Genomic DNA, 18,988 nt, shown 5'->3' on the forward strand with positions numbered 1-18,988 from the left:
CAATGGAACAAAAGTTTGTATACATGTTCCACAGCACACCACAAAAGTTAGGTTTTCCTCACCTCATCCAAATCATTAATGTAAACTGGTTTTTCCTCCAAACCAATAGGCATCGGTTCGGTGTGAGGGATCTTAACTTCTTCATACATTTTGTTATTTTCTCTCTCAATACCTTCTGGCAGAAGCATCTGTGAAAATTAAGCAGGAGAAAAGAAAGGGGGAAAACAACTTAAAAATAATTAAATGAATAAATTATGTTTTGAAAACCCTCCACAAACAGGTAAAAATCAGTTTGAACAGAGTCCGGAAATAACACAGCTAGCATCAAAAAGCACAAAGTAGCAAAAACTAAGCAAAACAAGTTCCTGGAATTCCATGGGGGAAAATCAATCCCATCTCCACTGCAGATTTTAGTGAACTTTAGGGGATTATTTGGGGGTTCTCCAAATAAACAACAACAACAACAACCCAGTTTTACATGAAGGTTTCAAAGTAAGCCTTCTAGAGGAAAGAAAGAGATCAAAAATCTATATAGAACATCAATTAAATCTTTATGGAAATCATGGTAAAGTTGAATCTGTATGCTGTTATTTATTTCATTGCTTCAATTATATTAACTCCAGAGAAAGGCTTCTGTTTGTAATTTGATTTAATCTTGATTAAAGATATTCTCTTGGACAGTAGAAATACAAAGTGAAGTAACTTTCCAAGTGGTAAAAAATGTGTAAGCAGCCCAGAAATTGAGTAAGTGGTTTGGAGAAAGTCATACTGATGATTACAAAAAATACGCATCCGCAAGGTATTTTGTTTCTTGCTGTTTATTTCATGAAATGTATATACTGCTTGATTGTAAAAAAGCACACACCTTCAAAGCGGTTGCAATACATGTTTTAAACGCTTGCATTTTGGGTGGTAGTGACCAGTTAAGCTAACCAGATTTATTAATTCTGTTAGGAAAAGAGATTGAACTACAAAAATTTCATATTACTTAATTCAAGCTACTGGTGGACATGTTCTGTGCCGCAAAGGCAAAGGTACAGAATCAGTAAGCATCTTTCATTAAACTGACCACTACTTTAAAAATATTGCCACAGGCTTATTTATTCACAGAAAAGTCTATTTCAAAGCACAAAGTCCTAGATCACCTGCATGTCCTGTTTCATAGTATCTTCTCTTAGATGGTGCTGAAAGAGGAATTCGGGAAGGAAAAGGCTACCACTTATTACTAACCATGATGGTTTTGTTCCATCACTACTGGCTGATGCTCTACGCCTTCGAATGTCAGTTGCTGGATATCGCATGTGCGAAGTGAACTGTTGTGCTCAGATCCTGCTTACGGGCTTCCCAGAGGCTTCTGGTTTGCCACTGTGATAACAGGATGCTGGGATACATGGGCCACTGATCTGATCCAGCTGGGCTGCTCTTGAGCTGTTTTGTGTTCTCTCTCTCTCTCTCTCAAACCACATTTGGAGGCATGCTGTAGGTTTCACACTCCCTCATATCCTTCTCTCTCCTCCCCCCACAACTTTCTCCCTGCTCCTCGTTGCAATGCCAACAAAATTTCTCTACCAACCCTTTAAACAAGGTTTGCAGATGTGTTTTCAAACTCTACCTAAAAGCCAATCACACCTGTATTGAAACACAGATGGTATGGCATGAAATCACATGCAAAATCAAAGGAGAGAAAGTGTGAGCATGGGACACTTGCCCGATCTCTTACCCATGGCTAGGAGGTAGAGAACAGCGCTTGTTTCTAATTAACGTGGAGCTCTAATCCAAAGGCTGGATTTGGAGGATGAATGCATTCTGCACTGTTTCAGCTGGGAAAGACTTGAAATGCTGTAACCTGAGAGCCACCAAAACCAGCTCCACTCAGGAACAACTTTAATTCACAACCATAATGTGAAAGCTTGTAGCAATGTCTTTAACTGCTGGGTGGTCCATTGTATATATAATCCCACCAATAGTCCTTAAAAGGATTGTTCCACTTTCAATATTCCAAGAAAAACAGCTGAGTATGGCAGAGGCTGCCAAGACCTCAAAACCACTTTAGTGGAACTAATGGCAATGAATTCAGCAGGATCTCTCTGGAATAAGTGACTTCTGGCTGTCACCAAGATTACCAAACATACAAGTGTTCATTGAGTAGGGGGAAATATTAGTAAATCAACGTGAAGACAAATTATTGCCTCCTTTGAGCTGAAAATATGTTTCTTTTTAATATATAAATGGCTTTAAACAAGTTTCACACTCCCTCAAATGCAGAATTTAGAAACAAACACCCAAAGCATACCTTTGATCCTCCAATAAATGCTGAGGTTCTCCTAGCTTCAGCTTGAGAGTCGTAAACATGAGGGTAATGAATTTTTTCAAATTCTGTGTCTCGCTGTCTGCCCAGCACTGGCGCTGTGCGGGCGTTCAAAAGCGCTTGTTCTCTGTAATCACAAAATAAACCACATTATAATCAAGAGGTTATACTATGCAAACTCAGCAAAACATTTACGTGTATTACAGTTGTTAGAAACACCTTTTACTTGAGCAAACCTGTATTATAAAATGAATGAACCTCCTATTGAAACACACAGGAACTATGAAATTTCTCTCAGTTGCTTTTTAATTCAGTAAACATATCAATATAGAATAACTTTTCACAGCCTGTTTGGGAGTGTTTTTTTAATTATCTACTGGTTTTCCATCTTTTCTTTTTAAGTAGGTATACTGCCTTAAGTTTCATTTAAATTTGGCTTTCTACAAAGGAGACTAACACCCAAAGCTGACTGCTTAGGCGAATTCACATGGAACCTTCCTCCCACCATGCAAATTCAGCTTCAAAATAAATATTCGAAAGAGAACAAGTGTGACCTGAAAAAAAAGGTTACAGTAGGTAGGACTAGCAGCCATTCATGCCCTCCTGCAGGATACACCATTCCATTTCCCCTCTTGTTTTTTGTTCCTGCCCCCCCCCCCCCCCGCATCAGCCAGCATTCCATGCCGATTGGTGGTTCACTCCTGGTATACCAGACGAAGGTGCAACAGTTCCCAAGAACATTTTTTTTAATGTTGACCCTGACAAATCACAAAAAAGCCAGTCAGGAGGACTGCAAGAAACTTGGGCCAATTCATACACTGAGCAGCTTTTATAGATGGGAGAAGAAGATTGACAATAAAACTTTACGGGGGAGAAAGATGGAGTCCTATCACTCATATAGCATCTAAGCTAAAATATTACTTGCACCAAAATACTGATGAGTAAAAAGTAAGCAAAGTGTAATATGCTAAACCCAACACTGTGCAAGGAGAGGAGTTGTGGAAAAGAAGATTGTAAAATGCGGGTCAAACCAAGAGCTCTCTCTTCAGGAAGTAATGAATGGTGCTCTTCTTAATTAAGGAGGTGATCAAAGGGTGACTAGCCCAGAAATTTCCACTGGATGGGTACATACAAGGTTGGAGAAAAGGTTGAAGGGGCAGGGGAAGTAGAAAAAACAATGGAAAGAAGAAAAAGCTTTTGGCTTTATTATTACACACCTTACTGTTCCCTGACGAGTCTCTAATTGTAGCCCAACCTTCACTGCCCCCCGACACCTTTCTCCCTCACTTCCTCCACTGTATTTCCTCACCTTCTCTCACTACCTCATCTTTCTTGTACACTTTATATTCTCCACTTGTACAGAGTAAAGGACGCAGACTGTCCATTAAAGGATATGCCCCACTTGCTTTCTGGCATACGCAGGAAGCCTGGCAACATCTTTTAAAGAGGGGAGGAGGTTCTTCCTTCAACAAAGAAAAGGGAGCTGGCAAGGGTAACCACTGTTCCACTCACAGCTGGACTGGAGGGAAGCTCAGGTGATTTTCAAGCAAGAGGCAGGCCTAGCTTAAACAAGGAAGAGAGTGCAGCTGTGTTCTGACAGCCAGCTAGCATCTCTCACCAGCAAGCAAGCGTTAGTGGCCAAGGACAGTCCTCTGCCACCAGAGATATCCCCCAGCAGCACAGTGGTGCAAGCCTTAAAATGGGATGGTTCTAACAAATATAGGGGCAAAGTGAGGGCCATTCTATCTCCCATTCCTTTCTGCACTGATGTAAAGTCTTTACTATTGGAAGGGATCATCCACTCTTTCTTACCACTCTTGCTTCCGCTGATGTACCTGTCTAAATACCGTATTTTTTGCACCATAACACTCACTTTTTTCCTCCTAAAAAGTAAGGGGAAATGTCTGTGCGTGTTATGGAGGGAATGCCTACGGGTGGCATGCCTACGGACTTTCCTCCTCTAAAAACTACGTGCGTGTTATGGTCGGGTGCGTGTTATAGAGCGAAAAATACGGTACATCCTATTTTAGAAATAAACAAATATTGTTATCAAGTTTTCTGCACGCCCCACTCCCCATCCATAATACAATGGCAATGTGAAAAAGGACTAATCTAATGATGAGACAGATGGTTTTAATACAATGAATAGAGACCTTATATGTTTTAAACTAAATGGACAGTACCCAAATATGATAGGGTGCCTTTTGCATCTTTACCTCTAACCTGTGTGGGTTAGACTGTGGAGAATATAATTAGGCAGATCACTGCTCTTTTGTTTCATACCAAAAATAATCTGTAGTTGTAATAAAACATGCCCTGAAGGTCAGGTCTATCTAATCCCTAAAGATGCACTAAGAGAGAACAAATCCTTACTATACATTAAAGTTAACAAGAACAGCATTTTTCCACTGATGGCATTTATTACCTTTGACTGCGGAGCTCTTTGGGATCAAAGCACATTCCTCCATCGACAAAAACATCTCCATCTTCCCCAGTTCGTTTTTCTCGCCGGGCATTCCGCTTTTCTTCACGACGACATAGTTTCATTAACTGCTTCTCTTGTTCAGACTGAATTGTTACTTGACAGCCATAGTTGGGCTTAGTGTTTTCTCCAGCAAGCTTCCTGCACTGTTCTACAACATGGAAAAGGGCACAGCTATTTGTAGCATCATGCTGTCTGCAATATGAGTTTTTAGCAAAGTTATTAAATTTCTAAGTAGCCTGAACATTATTTTTAAAAGTTTTTTTTGGGGGGGGGAGCTTTCTTTTGAGAATGCTTTTAGATTTCCAAAATATTGTTAGGTTACTTGACACATTCTGAAACATTCGGTTCACCTCCCCTACTGGGAAATAATTAGCAGTGGGGTAAGGAAGGAAGTGGATACAGTATAACCAGCTTGTTTTCCACAACACATTCAACCTCATTTGAATGATTGAATCTTAGCTTAATAAACTGAGATAAGAACAAGCCTTTTGGCTGCATACACAGCCCCTTCACTCATTCATTTACAGGAGTCATCAAACTAATCAGCAAGGCTTCCTATTCCTAGTTTAATTGAAACTAGGAAACTATGATTAATAGCTTCAGAATAAACTAGGAAATTAAGACAACCATGGTTTAATATCTTGGGCTGTTGTTGTTGTTGTTGTTGTTGTTGTTGTTGTTGTATATTTCTTTATACCCCACCTTTTCCCCTCAAAGTCAGTTCCCAATAGCCCATTCCAAAGCTTGACAATAATAGTTTCTCTATTTCTTTCAAACTATTAAAACTATAGTTACAGGAAGACTTTCTAGTTTTCAGGCTCATGCAAGGGGAGAAGATCCCCATCATGTTTCAACCTATTAAGCTGAGATATGATTGTGTGTACTCTCCCTCACTATGAAACTACATACCCTTAACTGTGGAGTTACAGCAAACCCACTAATAATTGCTGACCTTCAGACAAGTTTTTTTTTTAAAATTTACTAAAACTATGAACTTGGAAAAGGGGAAAAACTGAAGAATAAATTTGTGATCTCAAGTTATTGTATTCAGCTTTTCAAATTAGAAAATGTGTTTATTTTTTTAAAAAAAATACACACTAAAATAAGTTATTTTTGGATGTCCGCCATCCATACCCATGACCACCTCTTTCCCCTGTGTGAGTGGTGTTGCTAAGTTTTGAACCAAGAATTAAGCCATGCAACTAGTAAAAACCCTGTGTGCTATTACTTTACCTTGCAGAGCCTGCAGCTTATAATCATTTGGTCCCGAGAAAGATCTCTCCACAATTGTTGATCTGTTCTGCAGGAGTTTCTCTATCAGTTCAAATCCCTCAGGTCCTAGCAGCTCAAACAACTAAAGAAATGGAAGGAAAAGCCATTGTCTTAGTATTATCAATTATTGGATGAAATATACTTTACAGAATTGTACTTGTTCACAACTTCCAGGCACTAAGCTGTGATCAAGAATGCTAAGAACATGTGGAACTCCCACAACCCATTATCACATATGGCTGCTGCTATGTGTGGAGGATACTTCCATAGCTATGTTGAAGGATGCCCCCCAAGAGCTGATTTTCAGGAGTGAAAGTTTCTGTCCGTTTACACAAATAGATTCAACACGCTATCAAGCAGCAAGCATGCAGATGGCGGCTGCTCTCAGCACTGACAAAACTGACTGCTTACGAGGGATATTATGCAGAATTCAATCCAAAAGATGATTCACACATGGAAGCCCAAGTTCACACTAGTTTTCTTATTAGTGCTGGGAGATGAGTCCAGATCAATCAAGGCATTAAAAAAAAGAGACTTTCTTGACACAATATCAGTTGTGTTGGCAGAACAGTTGATCTGTAATGTATAAATCGTAATCCCGACTTAATGAGCAGCACACACACACACTGCTTTCCAGTATAGCTAAAAGCATAAGGCCAGATTCAGAGTTGAACCCCATTTACTACACATTCCTGCAGGTAAAGAGTGGATAATTTTTCACCAATCCCACCACCCCAAATGTTCTGCAGAGGATTGACAAAACCTCCAGAAAGCTGTAGAAAGTGGAACAGGGGGAAGGTAGGGAGGAAACCAGTGAAAATCACCTCCCTTTCTGACCACAGGAGCACTCAACAAGCAGAGCAGGGGTCTTTGTCGAATGGAAATTCCACTAGCAAATGGCAGCAGACCTTTGCAGAGGGTGGTTGTGATGTCCAGATATAACACATCAGCTTCCACATAAAACATTACAAAATGGCTGGAGACTACTAGGAAATCCCCCCCCCCTTGGAGACCATGCACATGTCCCATAGGGTCAGCCAACAACCCCTCTCAGTTAAATCAGGCTATTCATATGGAAGTAGTGGTAATTGATCCCTGGTAACAAGTCAACTGATCTGACGGAAGTAGAGCATGAGACTCTTTCCCAGAATTGTGGGTTTGAACCCAAAATTGGGCAAAATAGTGAGTTGAACTACATTATCCTCGTGGTCCCTTCCAACTCTACAATTTTTTGATTCTACTTATAGATTCTACTTATAAGCTGAGGGTTGCCAAACATATACATTTGGCACATTCATACTTAATACGTTAAATTTACACCTAAAAAAGGAAACATAAAGGTTTCCTTTACCTTTTCCATTACTGACACTGCCTTTTCATACATAAAAGGACACATATGGATCAGGCTTTCACAAATGAAGTGATTGTTCCAATACGGAAAAGTTGCCACAGCCTTCACTCCTTTTACACAAACAGAGGCATGGAAATCCTTTGTGCAACATGTCAGAAAATGTATGATTAACATTAATTAAGATTGTTAAGCTGTGATACTCCACTATCAAAACTCCAGTGAATCACAGTAATCTCGTGAACTACGCATTTCAAAATGAAGCAACCCTCCCAGTAAAGCTGTAATTATTAGTAGTACCATGACACTATTTTGATAAGTTTAGAATGAAGTGACATAGGTAGAATCATTTTCAGAAACAAGAGAAATTATTGCCTTTATACTGCATCGCCTGTATACTGAACACCATTGGATATTATTCCTTCCATGGCATATGAAAATCACCTTCCTGGCCATAGACAGATGTCTAGATCAGGAAAAGCCAATTCAGCAGCCGCCATATGCTATTCAGACTTCCAACTTCCATCTGCCCTAGCCACGTGGTCAAGTGCCAAATGTAACATCTGGAGGGTGCTACATTGGCTATCCCTCGTCTAGAGCAACTGTATTTTATATAAGAAAATATATCAGGATCCAAAGCGCAGCATGCTCAAAAAAATCTTTGAGCTTTTATTTTTCAAACAGCAACCAGCAAGCCACTTTTGAGACCCTGGGGCCTTTAAAAAGCAGCTTCTCCTCATATGGCAGGAAAGTCTGCTTGGAAAAAAAAAGACAAGGAAAAGTGTACCTAAAGCAGATCTTTGGATCTCAGCCACTATCTGCATCCATTTTCATCAGTTCTAGCAAACCACTAAAAGACTGAAATTCCCAACCCCATTTGCTACTAAGTAACGTGTGGAGCTCTGCCAGTTGATATAGGTCTACATGGCCACATGTGAGATGGGAAGGTGTGGTGGAATGCTACATGAGGAAGACAACACAAAACAGGGTCCAGAATAAGTAGTGCATGTCCAGACTCAGTCATATGTGCCAAAAGATTTCTATGCACGACTGAACTTGTAAGCATAGCAACTGTAAAAGGTATGCCCTACTAGAAGCTTTAAGATTACATGACACATGTCCGCATCCTATGCTGCCAGTTCCAACCTGTTTGTGTAAGGTTGTTTGAACCGCAAGATGATCACATGCTCCTTTGGAAACTGCTACATATAATTACTAAGACATTCAGACGGAAGAGATTCGAGGAAGTCAAATACTATGTTTATGAAGATGGATGGTACTTAATTTTAATTCATTAAGTGGTAATATGTTGTATGTATCTTTTTTCTTTTTTCTCCTATTTTCTTTTTCTTTTTCCTCCTATTTTTTGTTAGTCTTTATTGTTAATCTCTTCTTTTTTATTATGCTTATCTACTGAAAATAATAAATATTATTTGTGGGGAGGAAGGATGATCACATGCTCCTTAGACATATGAGATGTTTGGACCCCTGTCAACTTTGCCAGCAGATATAACATACCATAGCTGTACTTGTGACACTGTCCAACAATGAACTATTAAAACCATGAAGGACCACCCCATTAGATCTCCCTTGTGTCTTCAACACATGAATGAAAATACCAAAAGGAGACACTTCATGTCTGAGGGGGAAACCTCTACTTCTTTTCGGTCCACAAAAGTCAACAATGAAACTGCAGTTGTGAAGGATTGCGATTATGTTGAACTATGTCGTTACTGATAGCAACACACTCCAGTTCAACAGTGCACGTGCACCAAAACTGAAGTATAATGGATAAAACCAAACATATCCTTCATTGCACAGATTATTAATAGATACTTCTTCCTCCATAAAAAAAAACAAAAAACAAAACTCAGTTTTGCTATTAATACTAACTTTTGGACACTTACAGATATAGGTTATCAACTTTAAAAAAATCTTCTACTTATTTTTGTAAAAAATTGTCAGTTTTCAAGACCCTAATTTTAGTGTCAGTTTTGTTATAAACACCATTTCAGAAGAAACCAATTGATTATATAGTGGATCAGAAGCTTTGCTCATGGTAGGACAAAAAGCAGCTGCAATACGAATGCTCCAAGTAAACCTTTGGTTCTGTTTCAACTAGGAAGAAAGGCAGCAGCTGGAAGGCATTTGGGAACATTGCATGTTGATTCATCTAGAGGGAGAGAAAGGGCACCAGCTAATATCTAGAAACTAAGCTTTGGATGCTATTGGAGAGCAGCTTGCCAGCAGGGAGCCGAGGTGGGCTGCAGAGTAAGATTTGGAAGCATCTGCTTTGGGACAATTAAAACCCAATTTCCCCACTGTTATAAACAACAGCGCATGCTAGATTTTCATACATTTTTCTGATATTAGAAAAAAACACCATACATAGGCATGTACTAAAACAATTTGCGTTCTATGTAACGTAAAAAAATGATACATTCCTACCAGCATACATTTCTTTACTTGGTGATGTTGATCTACATTAAACCCAATTCCAGAAGCTTAGAATGCTAAATGTAAATTATAAAGCAGATTAAAAGTAGGTTAAAGTAAAAAACAGCCATGGAGCATTGAAATTCCTTATGAGTTTTGCCAATCTGTGCTCTTTATGAACTCCCATCCCCCTGAACAGACTCCAACCTACACTTCCTACTGGCCTTGCCTGCTAGCTCTCAGGGTTAATCAAATTCAAATGTGTGATCTCTTCCTAAATTGAAAAAGCAAGGAGACATCTTTAAAGGCCCATTGGGCTGTTAAGTCTTGAACTTGGCCCCATCAGTCTCAGAAGAAGGGTATGTAATATGGAGAATCTGTTAACACACAAACTTCCCTATAGAAGATCTAGCTCAGCCTTCCCCAGCCTGTTGCCCTCAAGGTGTCTTGGACTACCATCAGCAAATGACAGTTGTAGTCCAAAACATTTGGAAGTAGCGCCATAATTCTCCACCTAAATTAGCCAACTGGCAACAAACATTGCCACAAGCATACTAGATCCAACGGATGGACACGATCTCTTTGTAGCTATGCAGTAAAATACACAACTCTAAATCTCTAAATCTTCCAAATCTTACTCTAATCTAAATCTTATTCTAATCTATTCCTATTCATTAGCATCCCATCTTTACTGTACAGTGGCATGACTATTTAGCTATTGTTACTTACTGAGAATGTCCTCATTAGCATTCTTGTACTTGAGTTTGCTCCCAGAGTCCACTCCTAAGTCAATGAAAGCTTACCCTATGAAATCTAAAGAGAGGGTAAAGATAAAGGTAAAGGGACCCCTGACCATTAGGTCCAGTCGCGGACGACTCTGGGGTTGCGGCGCTCATCTCGCTTTACTGGCCGAGGGAGCCGGCGTACAGCTTCCAGGTCATGTGGCCAGCATGACTAAGCCGCTTCTGGCGAACCAGAGCAGCGCACAGAAACGCCGTTTACCTTCCCGCCGGAGCGGTAGCTATTTATCTACTTGCACTTTGATGTGCTTTCGAACTGCTAGGTTGGCAGGAGCAGGGACTGAGCAACGGGAGCTCACCCCGTCGCGGGGATTCAAACCGCTGACCTACTGATCGGCAAGCCCTAGGTTCTGTGGTTTAAACCACAGCACCACCCGCGTCCAAGAAGCCAAATACTCCAGCTACCATTAACAGGACTATAAATTACTATGAGGATTTTGCCCTGTGTTTTCGTTTTTTAAAAAACCAAACATTATGTAAATATCATTGCCGTAAATCTGTATTTGAGTTTTCAATCTTCCCTATCCTCGATGGTGTGATGAAGAACACAAAAAAGAAAACAAAAGCATTTAAAACTCTTGAAACAGATTGAGTTGGCTGCAAAATAAGTGAGTCATGACCAAGCATGACTAACGTGTTCTCGATCCAAACCACAGTTCCAATTAAGAACTCATCAACTTAATGAGATTAGTAGAGAATACCCCCAATAAAGCATGAATCTTTATTAAGCATGAATCTCTTAAGAATCTTCTTATCACATCTATTCAATGGGCCACGATTCATCCCATCTGCAACAGGAAAATAAATATAGTGGCCTAACAGAGTTCTTGTAAACAGCAATGGAATACTCTCTATGCCAACACACTATATCCAATTATCAGCAACACATCTTGAATGAACATTTTCCCCCATCCCCAAAAAGTCCCACCCCAGTAAATAAATCTATCTGTAGTAAAATCAGTGCACTATTTAGGCAGTAATTCAGAAGATATTTATCCATGAAGATGTTCTGGTTCTTCAGTTTATCTGAAAAACAGAGTAATTTATCGCAACAAGGCAAGGAAACTTAAAAGAATTCAATTTCTTCCCTTTAGTGCTCAGTATACAAAACAGCCCATAGATCTCATTTGGGTTTAAACCTTTAGGTCTGTGAAAAATGTGTCTGACAAAAATCTGTGCCCGTGAAACACACTTTCCCTGCACATGCACGTTAAGCTTAAAATGGCAAAGAACTGCAAAGCACCTCAAACACTTCAAAGGGAAAAAAATCTAATAATAAAAGTACCTGAAACTATTAAGAGAGGCACCAATAAACAAAAACAGAGAAATCACATGTAGATACAGCCCACTATTTTTAAAGTAGACATTAGACATTCAACCGTAGCAGCTGGAGCACCAGTTCCCAAACTTTTTTTGGACACCCCCCCCCATGAGTCCCATAAACTCAGGGGTCAGCAAGGTTTACCTTGCCTGGACCAGTTCACTGCAGTGGAGATCCCTCTGTGGGCTGGATTGTGAGCGCATGCGCCCGCAATTTCCAGCGTCTGTGCAGACACGATTTCCGGCATCAGTGTCTGCGCAGAGACGATTTTCATCGTCTGTGCATGCGCAGACGCAATTTCCGACACCACGGAAGAGAATCCCAGTGCCACACTACACCGGTTTAGCGCACCAAGCGGGCGGCTTGGTTCGGGGGCAGCTCATGGGCTGCTTAAATGACTCCCATGGGCTGCTTGTGGCCCATGGGCCTTAGCTTGCCCACCCCTGCATAAACTCATCCCCAGCGCTCTCTACCCTACTCAATAAAAAGCATTACTCAAATTAGCAGTTTGCATGACCCACCAAGAAAGATAATAGCACAATAATATTCAAAACAGTAACAATTAATTGTGCATTTATTCAAAATTCAATTTGAACCAAATCATGCTCTGCATAGACCCACTAAAACAAACAAACTTAACGCATGATTTCAGCATGTCTATTTCTGAGTTAGCCAGATATAACCCAACCTATACAATTTTACGAAAAAGGCTAGGTACCAAAATCTTGTTGCACAAAGGTCACCATGTTTATATACAATCGTTGTTAGCTGATGGTGCAAATTTCTCTGGTTAATTTCAGTAACAAATGAGATTCTGGCATACTAAAAAGACATGTGACCCAAAAGTTGCCAGATATATAAAGCTAAATAAAGAAAGAAAACTAATGCTCTTATATCTCAATAATTTCAGTGAAAAATGAGTATACTCAGTTCTGGGCAGGACAGAAGCCATTGTTGTTTATACTATATTTACTGTGGTGGTACAAAGTTCCATTGTCATAGGCAATATACAGATACAAAGCGAGGATGTTTTCTGTTTATAGTATTTGTAAGCTCAACTTGGCAAACCAAACAAATGTTGTAGAAACAGCAGGATACAGAAATTAAATCGAGAGGAAACAATTATACAACATTCAACAGTGAAAGAGACAACCCCAGCTTATGTATGGATGCCATCACAGTAAGGGAAGTTCTGGCAGCGTGCTGTCTCCCAGCATGAGGGCAAAATATGAAGGTGTTTTCAGCTACTTAAAGTAAGCAAGTACTTGGAAACTCTACTGGATATCAACACAACAGGAAAGATAGCAAAAGCCAAGAAAGGGCTTAAAAGCTGTTTGTGCTTAATACTGTCAAGAATGGGTAACTAGTGGAGGATTCCCAGAAGGTCAGTCACACTGTAAAGCAGAGATAGCCAACATGGTGCCCTCCAGATGTGGCTGCGTTCCAACTCTAATCAGTCCCAGCTAGCATGGCTAATGGTTAGGGATGGTGGATTTATTCTCCAATAACATCTGGAGGTACCACATTAGCTAGCCTGCTGGAGGAGTTATAATGCATCTTGAAGCAGCAGCAGCAGCAGCAGCAAATAAGATGGGATCCACTAAGAATGAACAGAAAAGATGAGAGGAGCCCCTTCACTTGTGAAAAGCTATTCAACGTGATTTCTTCTTACAAGGAAAAAGCGAGCGCCAAGTTACATGCAGCACCAAATCATATGTAATCTTTCCCTGGGGACTTGAAAACACCCCCACACAATGTTATTCCGTAAACTGATTTAACAAAAAGCAACAGGACCAGAGGGAGGGGGGGATGTCGGGGTGATTTTCAGCAATTGGAGAAAGAAAAACACAGGGGAAAGGGTTTTTAAGCTCCTCACCCTGCCATAAGTGTTCTGAGACACATTGTGGCAATCTCTCTGACTGCAGTTTGGGACACAAACACACCCTCACAGGACAACACTACAAGCAACATGCATATTACAAGTACAGTGGTACCTCGGGTTACATATGCTTCAGGTTACATACGCTTCAGGTTACAGACTCTGCTAACCCAGAAATAGTGCTTCAGGTTAAGAACTTTGCTTCAGGATGAGAACAGAAATCGTGCTCTGGTGGCGTGGCAGCAGCAGGAAGCCCCATTAGCTAAAGTGGTGCTTCAGGTTAAGAACAGTTTCAGGTTAAGTACGGACCTCTGGAACGAATTAAATACTTAATCCGAGGTACCACTGTAGTCTGGTACCAAGAGCAGATACAGAAGGAAATAAAGATTTGAAAGAAGTTTTTATTTTTGAATGGAATTCTTTTACCAGTATGTTAACGAGTTCCAGCAGAGGGAGCTATGGTAACATGCCTGTAATTTGGAAAGTAACCAATTCAATGAAAGGAAGTACGGTAACAGAATGGTGGGAGACTCCAATTCAAACTACACATCCCCAAACCACATATGTGACCCTCAAGGTCCTAGAGGGTTTAGGAAAGTGCATTTGAAATCAGACGGCACATTCCTAAAAACATAAAGACCACTGACAAAACAAAGCAATTAAATACATTAGTAGCAGAAGATTGCCTAGACCAGGATTCCTCAACCTCGGCCCTCCAGATGTTTTTGGCCTACAACTCCCATGATTCCTAGCTAGCAGAACCAGTGGTTAGGGATGATGGGAATTGTAGTCTCAAAACATCTGGAGGGCTGAGGTTGAGGAAGCCTGGTCTAGACTCTAGTGAGGTGGTCTGGACCCTTGAATGACAAGGGAGTCACCTATATGTTTTGGGGTCTGAAGTGGCAGTCACAGACAAGCAACAAGACTTTGGGGTCATTGTGGACAGCTCAATGAAGATGTCAACCCAATGCGCTGTAGCTGTGTAAAAGGCAAATTCCATGCTAAGGACCATTAGGAAAGCAACCAAGGATAAAACTGCCAATATTATAATGACATTCTACGAAACTATGGTGCAACTGCAGTTGGAATACTGTATACAGTTCTGATCTGAAAGCGTATTGCAGAGCTGGGAAAGATTCAGAAAAGGGCAGCTGAAATGATCAATGGGACAGAGCAACACCCCTGTGTGGAAAAGCTACAGCATTGGGGACTTTTTAGTTTATAGAAAAGGTGAGTAAGAGGCAACATGACAGAAATGTATAAAATAATGCACGGCATGCAGAAAGTGGACAGAGAAACCTTCTCCCTCTAGAACTTGTGGCCATCCAATGAAGCTGGAAGTGGAACTCGCTCTCACGGGAGGCCGTGATGGCCACCAACTGGGTGGCTTTAAAAGAGAATTGGAAAAAATTATGCAGCACAAGGCGACCAATGGCTTCTTCCCACAGTGACTATGCTTTGCTTCCATTGTTGGAGGCAGTAGGCTTCCTGAAGAGTTTGGATTTGATATCCCGCTTTATCACTACCCGAAGGAGTCTCAAAGCGGCTAACATTCTCCTTTCCCTTCCTCCCCCACAACAAACACTCTGTGAGGTGAGTGGGGCTGAGAGACTTCAGAGAAGTGTGACAAGCCCAAGGTCACCCAGCAGCTGCATGTGGAGGAGCGGAGACACCAACCCGGTTCACCAGATTACGGGTCTATTGCTCTTAACCACTACACCACGCTGGCTCTCTCTCCTGGAAACCACAGGAGGGTTTTCACTCAAGTCTTGCCTGTGAGCTTCCCATAGGCATCTGCTTGGCCACTGTGAGAACAGGGGGCTTGATGAGATGGACCACTGGCCTGATCCAGCAGGCTTTTCTGTTCTCTATTTCCCTACTATCTCTCATGAGGCATCCTGTTCTTTACAAAAGAATCAAAAGGGAAACAGCACACAAAACCCAGTTTCTAGGTGTTGGTTTGAAATGCAATTTTTCTCAAAACACAGTAAACCCCCGTTTCATATATTTCCCCATTACAACTATTGTAAGCAGCTGAAGTACTGCCACTTCACAGCAAGTCAGCAGAAAATTACCCCCGGGATTATTCTCAGACCACTTTACAAAGGAGTGGCTTCAAGAAGCAGCAAGCTGTTTCCATATTGTTTTCTCTGACTCTCCCACCTCAGGCCATTCCCAAGGATTTACTGAGCATCGGGCCAGGCTTATGGGGATGGGGAGAACAGATGCAGCAGTAGCACGAGGGGGCACTACTTAAGCACGCTCTGGTTCCAAGCCATTGATACTTAAGGTAATAACGAAAACATTATGCATACCGTACCTCATTCTGAAGCTCATCACCACTTTTATGCGAAGCTAGCATCTCATACAAAGTGCAGCAAAGATCCTCCGTTGTTGGGACTCCAGGGGTTTCTTTTAGTGATTCACTCAGGTACTTTCCAACCTCACACCACAGAAAAGAATCATCCACTTTGTCCAATGACTTCATGACAGAGCTTTCATCATAGCCATTTGGGAAACGTTCCAAATGGTTATTTAGAAATTTCTTAAAATCCAAGCTAATACCTTTCTGTTCATCCATTTCACCGTTTACTGGCAGTTCTTCAAAGTGATCCAAATCATACATGTCAAAGGAAAACGCAATGTTTTTACCAAAACACAGTTTCCTGTCATCATTTTTGTCTTCCGTCATCTGCAGAAGGCCAGCTAGCTGATCTTCTGTGAAATGAGAAGCAATCCGATAGGTAGCTTCGCAGGCTTCCGTCGCAGAGGATGAGGGAAAGGGCCCAAACATCTGCTTGATGGCTTTCGTTTCCTCATGACCAACATATTCCTTTGTGTGAAATGTTTTAAAAAGGAAAACAGCACCACTTTCAATGGCTTCTTGACCATTCTCAGATCCCACTGTTCACAGAAAAGAAACCCAGAAAAGGTTATAAATACCTACAGTTTAAACCTTATACAAACACCATATTTGAATGATTTTTGTGACAATCAGGTAAGGGACACAAAGCAAGAATATAAATTGAAAAATAAAACTCTTTTGAAGAACTGAAGTCCTAGGAATTTGACAAACAACAATGATATTCCATTAGATCCAATCTAAACTTTATACAGAGCTAATAAGCTGCCAGTATGCATGTTTGTGAAGGTTTGAGATGGGTGGGATGGTTAGGTGGAGAAGGGACATAGTTTTGTAATGCTGTCCTCATTTAAAGCTTCCTGCATGTAATAAAGTAGAACAGTGCAAGAAGGCTAGCCTAGCCATCTCTCTAATGTGCTAGGATTTTCACATGTAGGTAGCACTTTACATAAGAACGGCACCATGCCTCCTACTGATGCTTTTCTAAATGTCTCAGAGATGCTGCTGCAGGTGAATTTCTGTGTTTTTTCCTTAGGATATAGGCAAGGATGAGCTCCCCCTTTAAGCTAGAATCCCAAAATGCAATTTAGACACTAGAGTCATGAGTTTTATCACTTACCTCCCATCCTTTCAGTTAATGAAGATGACTTCTCTTTCCTATACCAAGGGCTTTGGGTAGTAACTTCAGTTTTCACCCATCCTCTTCCTTGCCTGGCTGTAGCTGATTTTCAGCCCCAGACCAGAATTTGCCACCTTTCTCCGCACCCAACATTCCCCAATTTGCAAATATAATGTCAATGTGCTTCAATAACTTAAAGAGGAGATGGGGGAATGAGAAGCTCTACACCAATGGCTTGACACCATTTCCCCTCAGCACCAGGTAGCACAGCCAATAGCCAGGAATGATAGGAGCTGTAGTCCTGCAACATGTACAGGGCAACATCTGCAGGGAGTTGCACATGGCCAGAAACAGCAGAGCCTTGACCTAAGTGAGATATGCAATTCCCAGGATATCCTCCCAACCCTACCACCCCAAATCTGTACTTCAGCAGACAAGATATGCAGTCTGCTTTGCTGAAACGGCAATGAATGGGAGCCACAACAATTTTTCAGCACAGGCTTAACATTTGCTCACAAACTTCAAATAATAAATCCATTTTCATCCTTTTGACATTGTACCACCTTTATTTTATGAGACTGAAAGTAGGACATCAAGGACACCCCATACATCAATGATCTGAATTAATGTTAAGATGTTCTACTGGACAGGTATTATAAGCTACACAAGTCTGAAGTTATACATTTAACACTTCTATATATAAATATGTTCTTCTACAGCTAAAACCGATGCAAATTCACACTGTTAGGTTAAAACAACAAGAAATCAATTTTTACTTATGATCCTTTTCATCAAACACAGGAAGTGGTCGGGAAGTCAGTAGGCATGGGAGGGGATATTGTTTCATTTTTGTTTTAACTATTTATGTTGTGCTTTTATTCTCTTTTTAATCTTGTGAACTGCCTTAAGATGCCTTCAGATGAAGGATGGTATATAAATGTTAATATAATAATAATAATAATAATAATAATAATAATAATAATAATACCTGTGTGCACACATGTATTATCTTATGCATGCCTATGAAATGGAAGGCGAGCACAAGCACACAAACATAGCATCAGGGCTAGGAGTTTCCCAATCTTTCTGGAGTAAAGAGGACCAAAGGACAGAGAGCACTGATTCAGCTAGAGTGTTCAGTTCTACTGCTATTAGAGGGAACAGAGGATACCTGTAGACTTCCAGATGGTGTTCAACTACAACTACCATTACTACACTGGCCATGCTGACTGGCGCAACAATTGAAGGACCACAGTTCCTCTAACACTGCAGTACAAGTTAACAAGTAGCCAGAAGGAGAGTTTTTAAGAATCAAAAAGGGACAGGAGGGCTGTGCGTACTCTTTTCTGACCAACCACACTTTTGCATGAACTCCACTCCCATTCCACCATGGTTCATTGCTAAGACAGACCATTACTACTCCAGGTCAAAATGAACTTGGTTTTGCTCCTAAATTCACCTTTGAAAAGCTGGTTTTCATCACAGTGAATTTAGGACTAAATTCACATTGGTGTTCCCTTGCGGTCTTCCATCATACTAAACCAGGGCAGAGCAGAAGGGAAGACCAGGAAAGTGAAGGACCCATGTGATCTGCTCCTAATATCTGTACTGGTTTCCAATCCAACCTGGGCCTAATTGTCCCACTGACAGCAAGACA

At 40.8% G+C, this 18,988-nt stretch overlaps 1 protein-coding gene across 2 annotated transcripts in view; it reads right to left on the minus strand.

Annotated features, from left to right (window-relative positions):
• Window positions 1-18,988, minus strand: part of ASCC3 (activating signal cointegrator 1 complex subunit 3) — a 203,282-nt gene that overhangs the window by 173,633 nt on the left and 10,661 nt on the right. For both annotated transcript variants that reach the window (XM_053381539.1, XM_053381540.1), the window contains 5 exons: window positions 16,170-16,753; window positions 6,027-6,147; window positions 4,734-4,941; window positions 2,294-2,435; window positions 63-188 (listed from right to left, as the gene is read on the minus strand). In XM_053381539.1, the coding sequence (XP_053237514.1) occupies window positions 63-188; window positions 2,294-2,435; window positions 4,734-4,941; window positions 6,027-6,147; window positions 16,170-16,753 (1,181 nt within the window). The remainder of the gene's footprint in view (window positions 1-62; window positions 189-2,293; window positions 2,436-4,733; window positions 4,942-6,026; window positions 6,148-16,169; window positions 16,754-18,988) is intronic.

This window comes from Podarcis raffonei, chromosome 3 (assembly GCF_027172205.1).
Source record: "Podarcis raffonei isolate rPodRaf1 chromosome 3, rPodRaf1.pri, whole genome shotgun sequence".
Taxonomy (NCBI): Eukaryota; Metazoa; Chordata; class Lepidosauria; order Squamata; family Lacertidae; genus Podarcis; species Podarcis raffonei.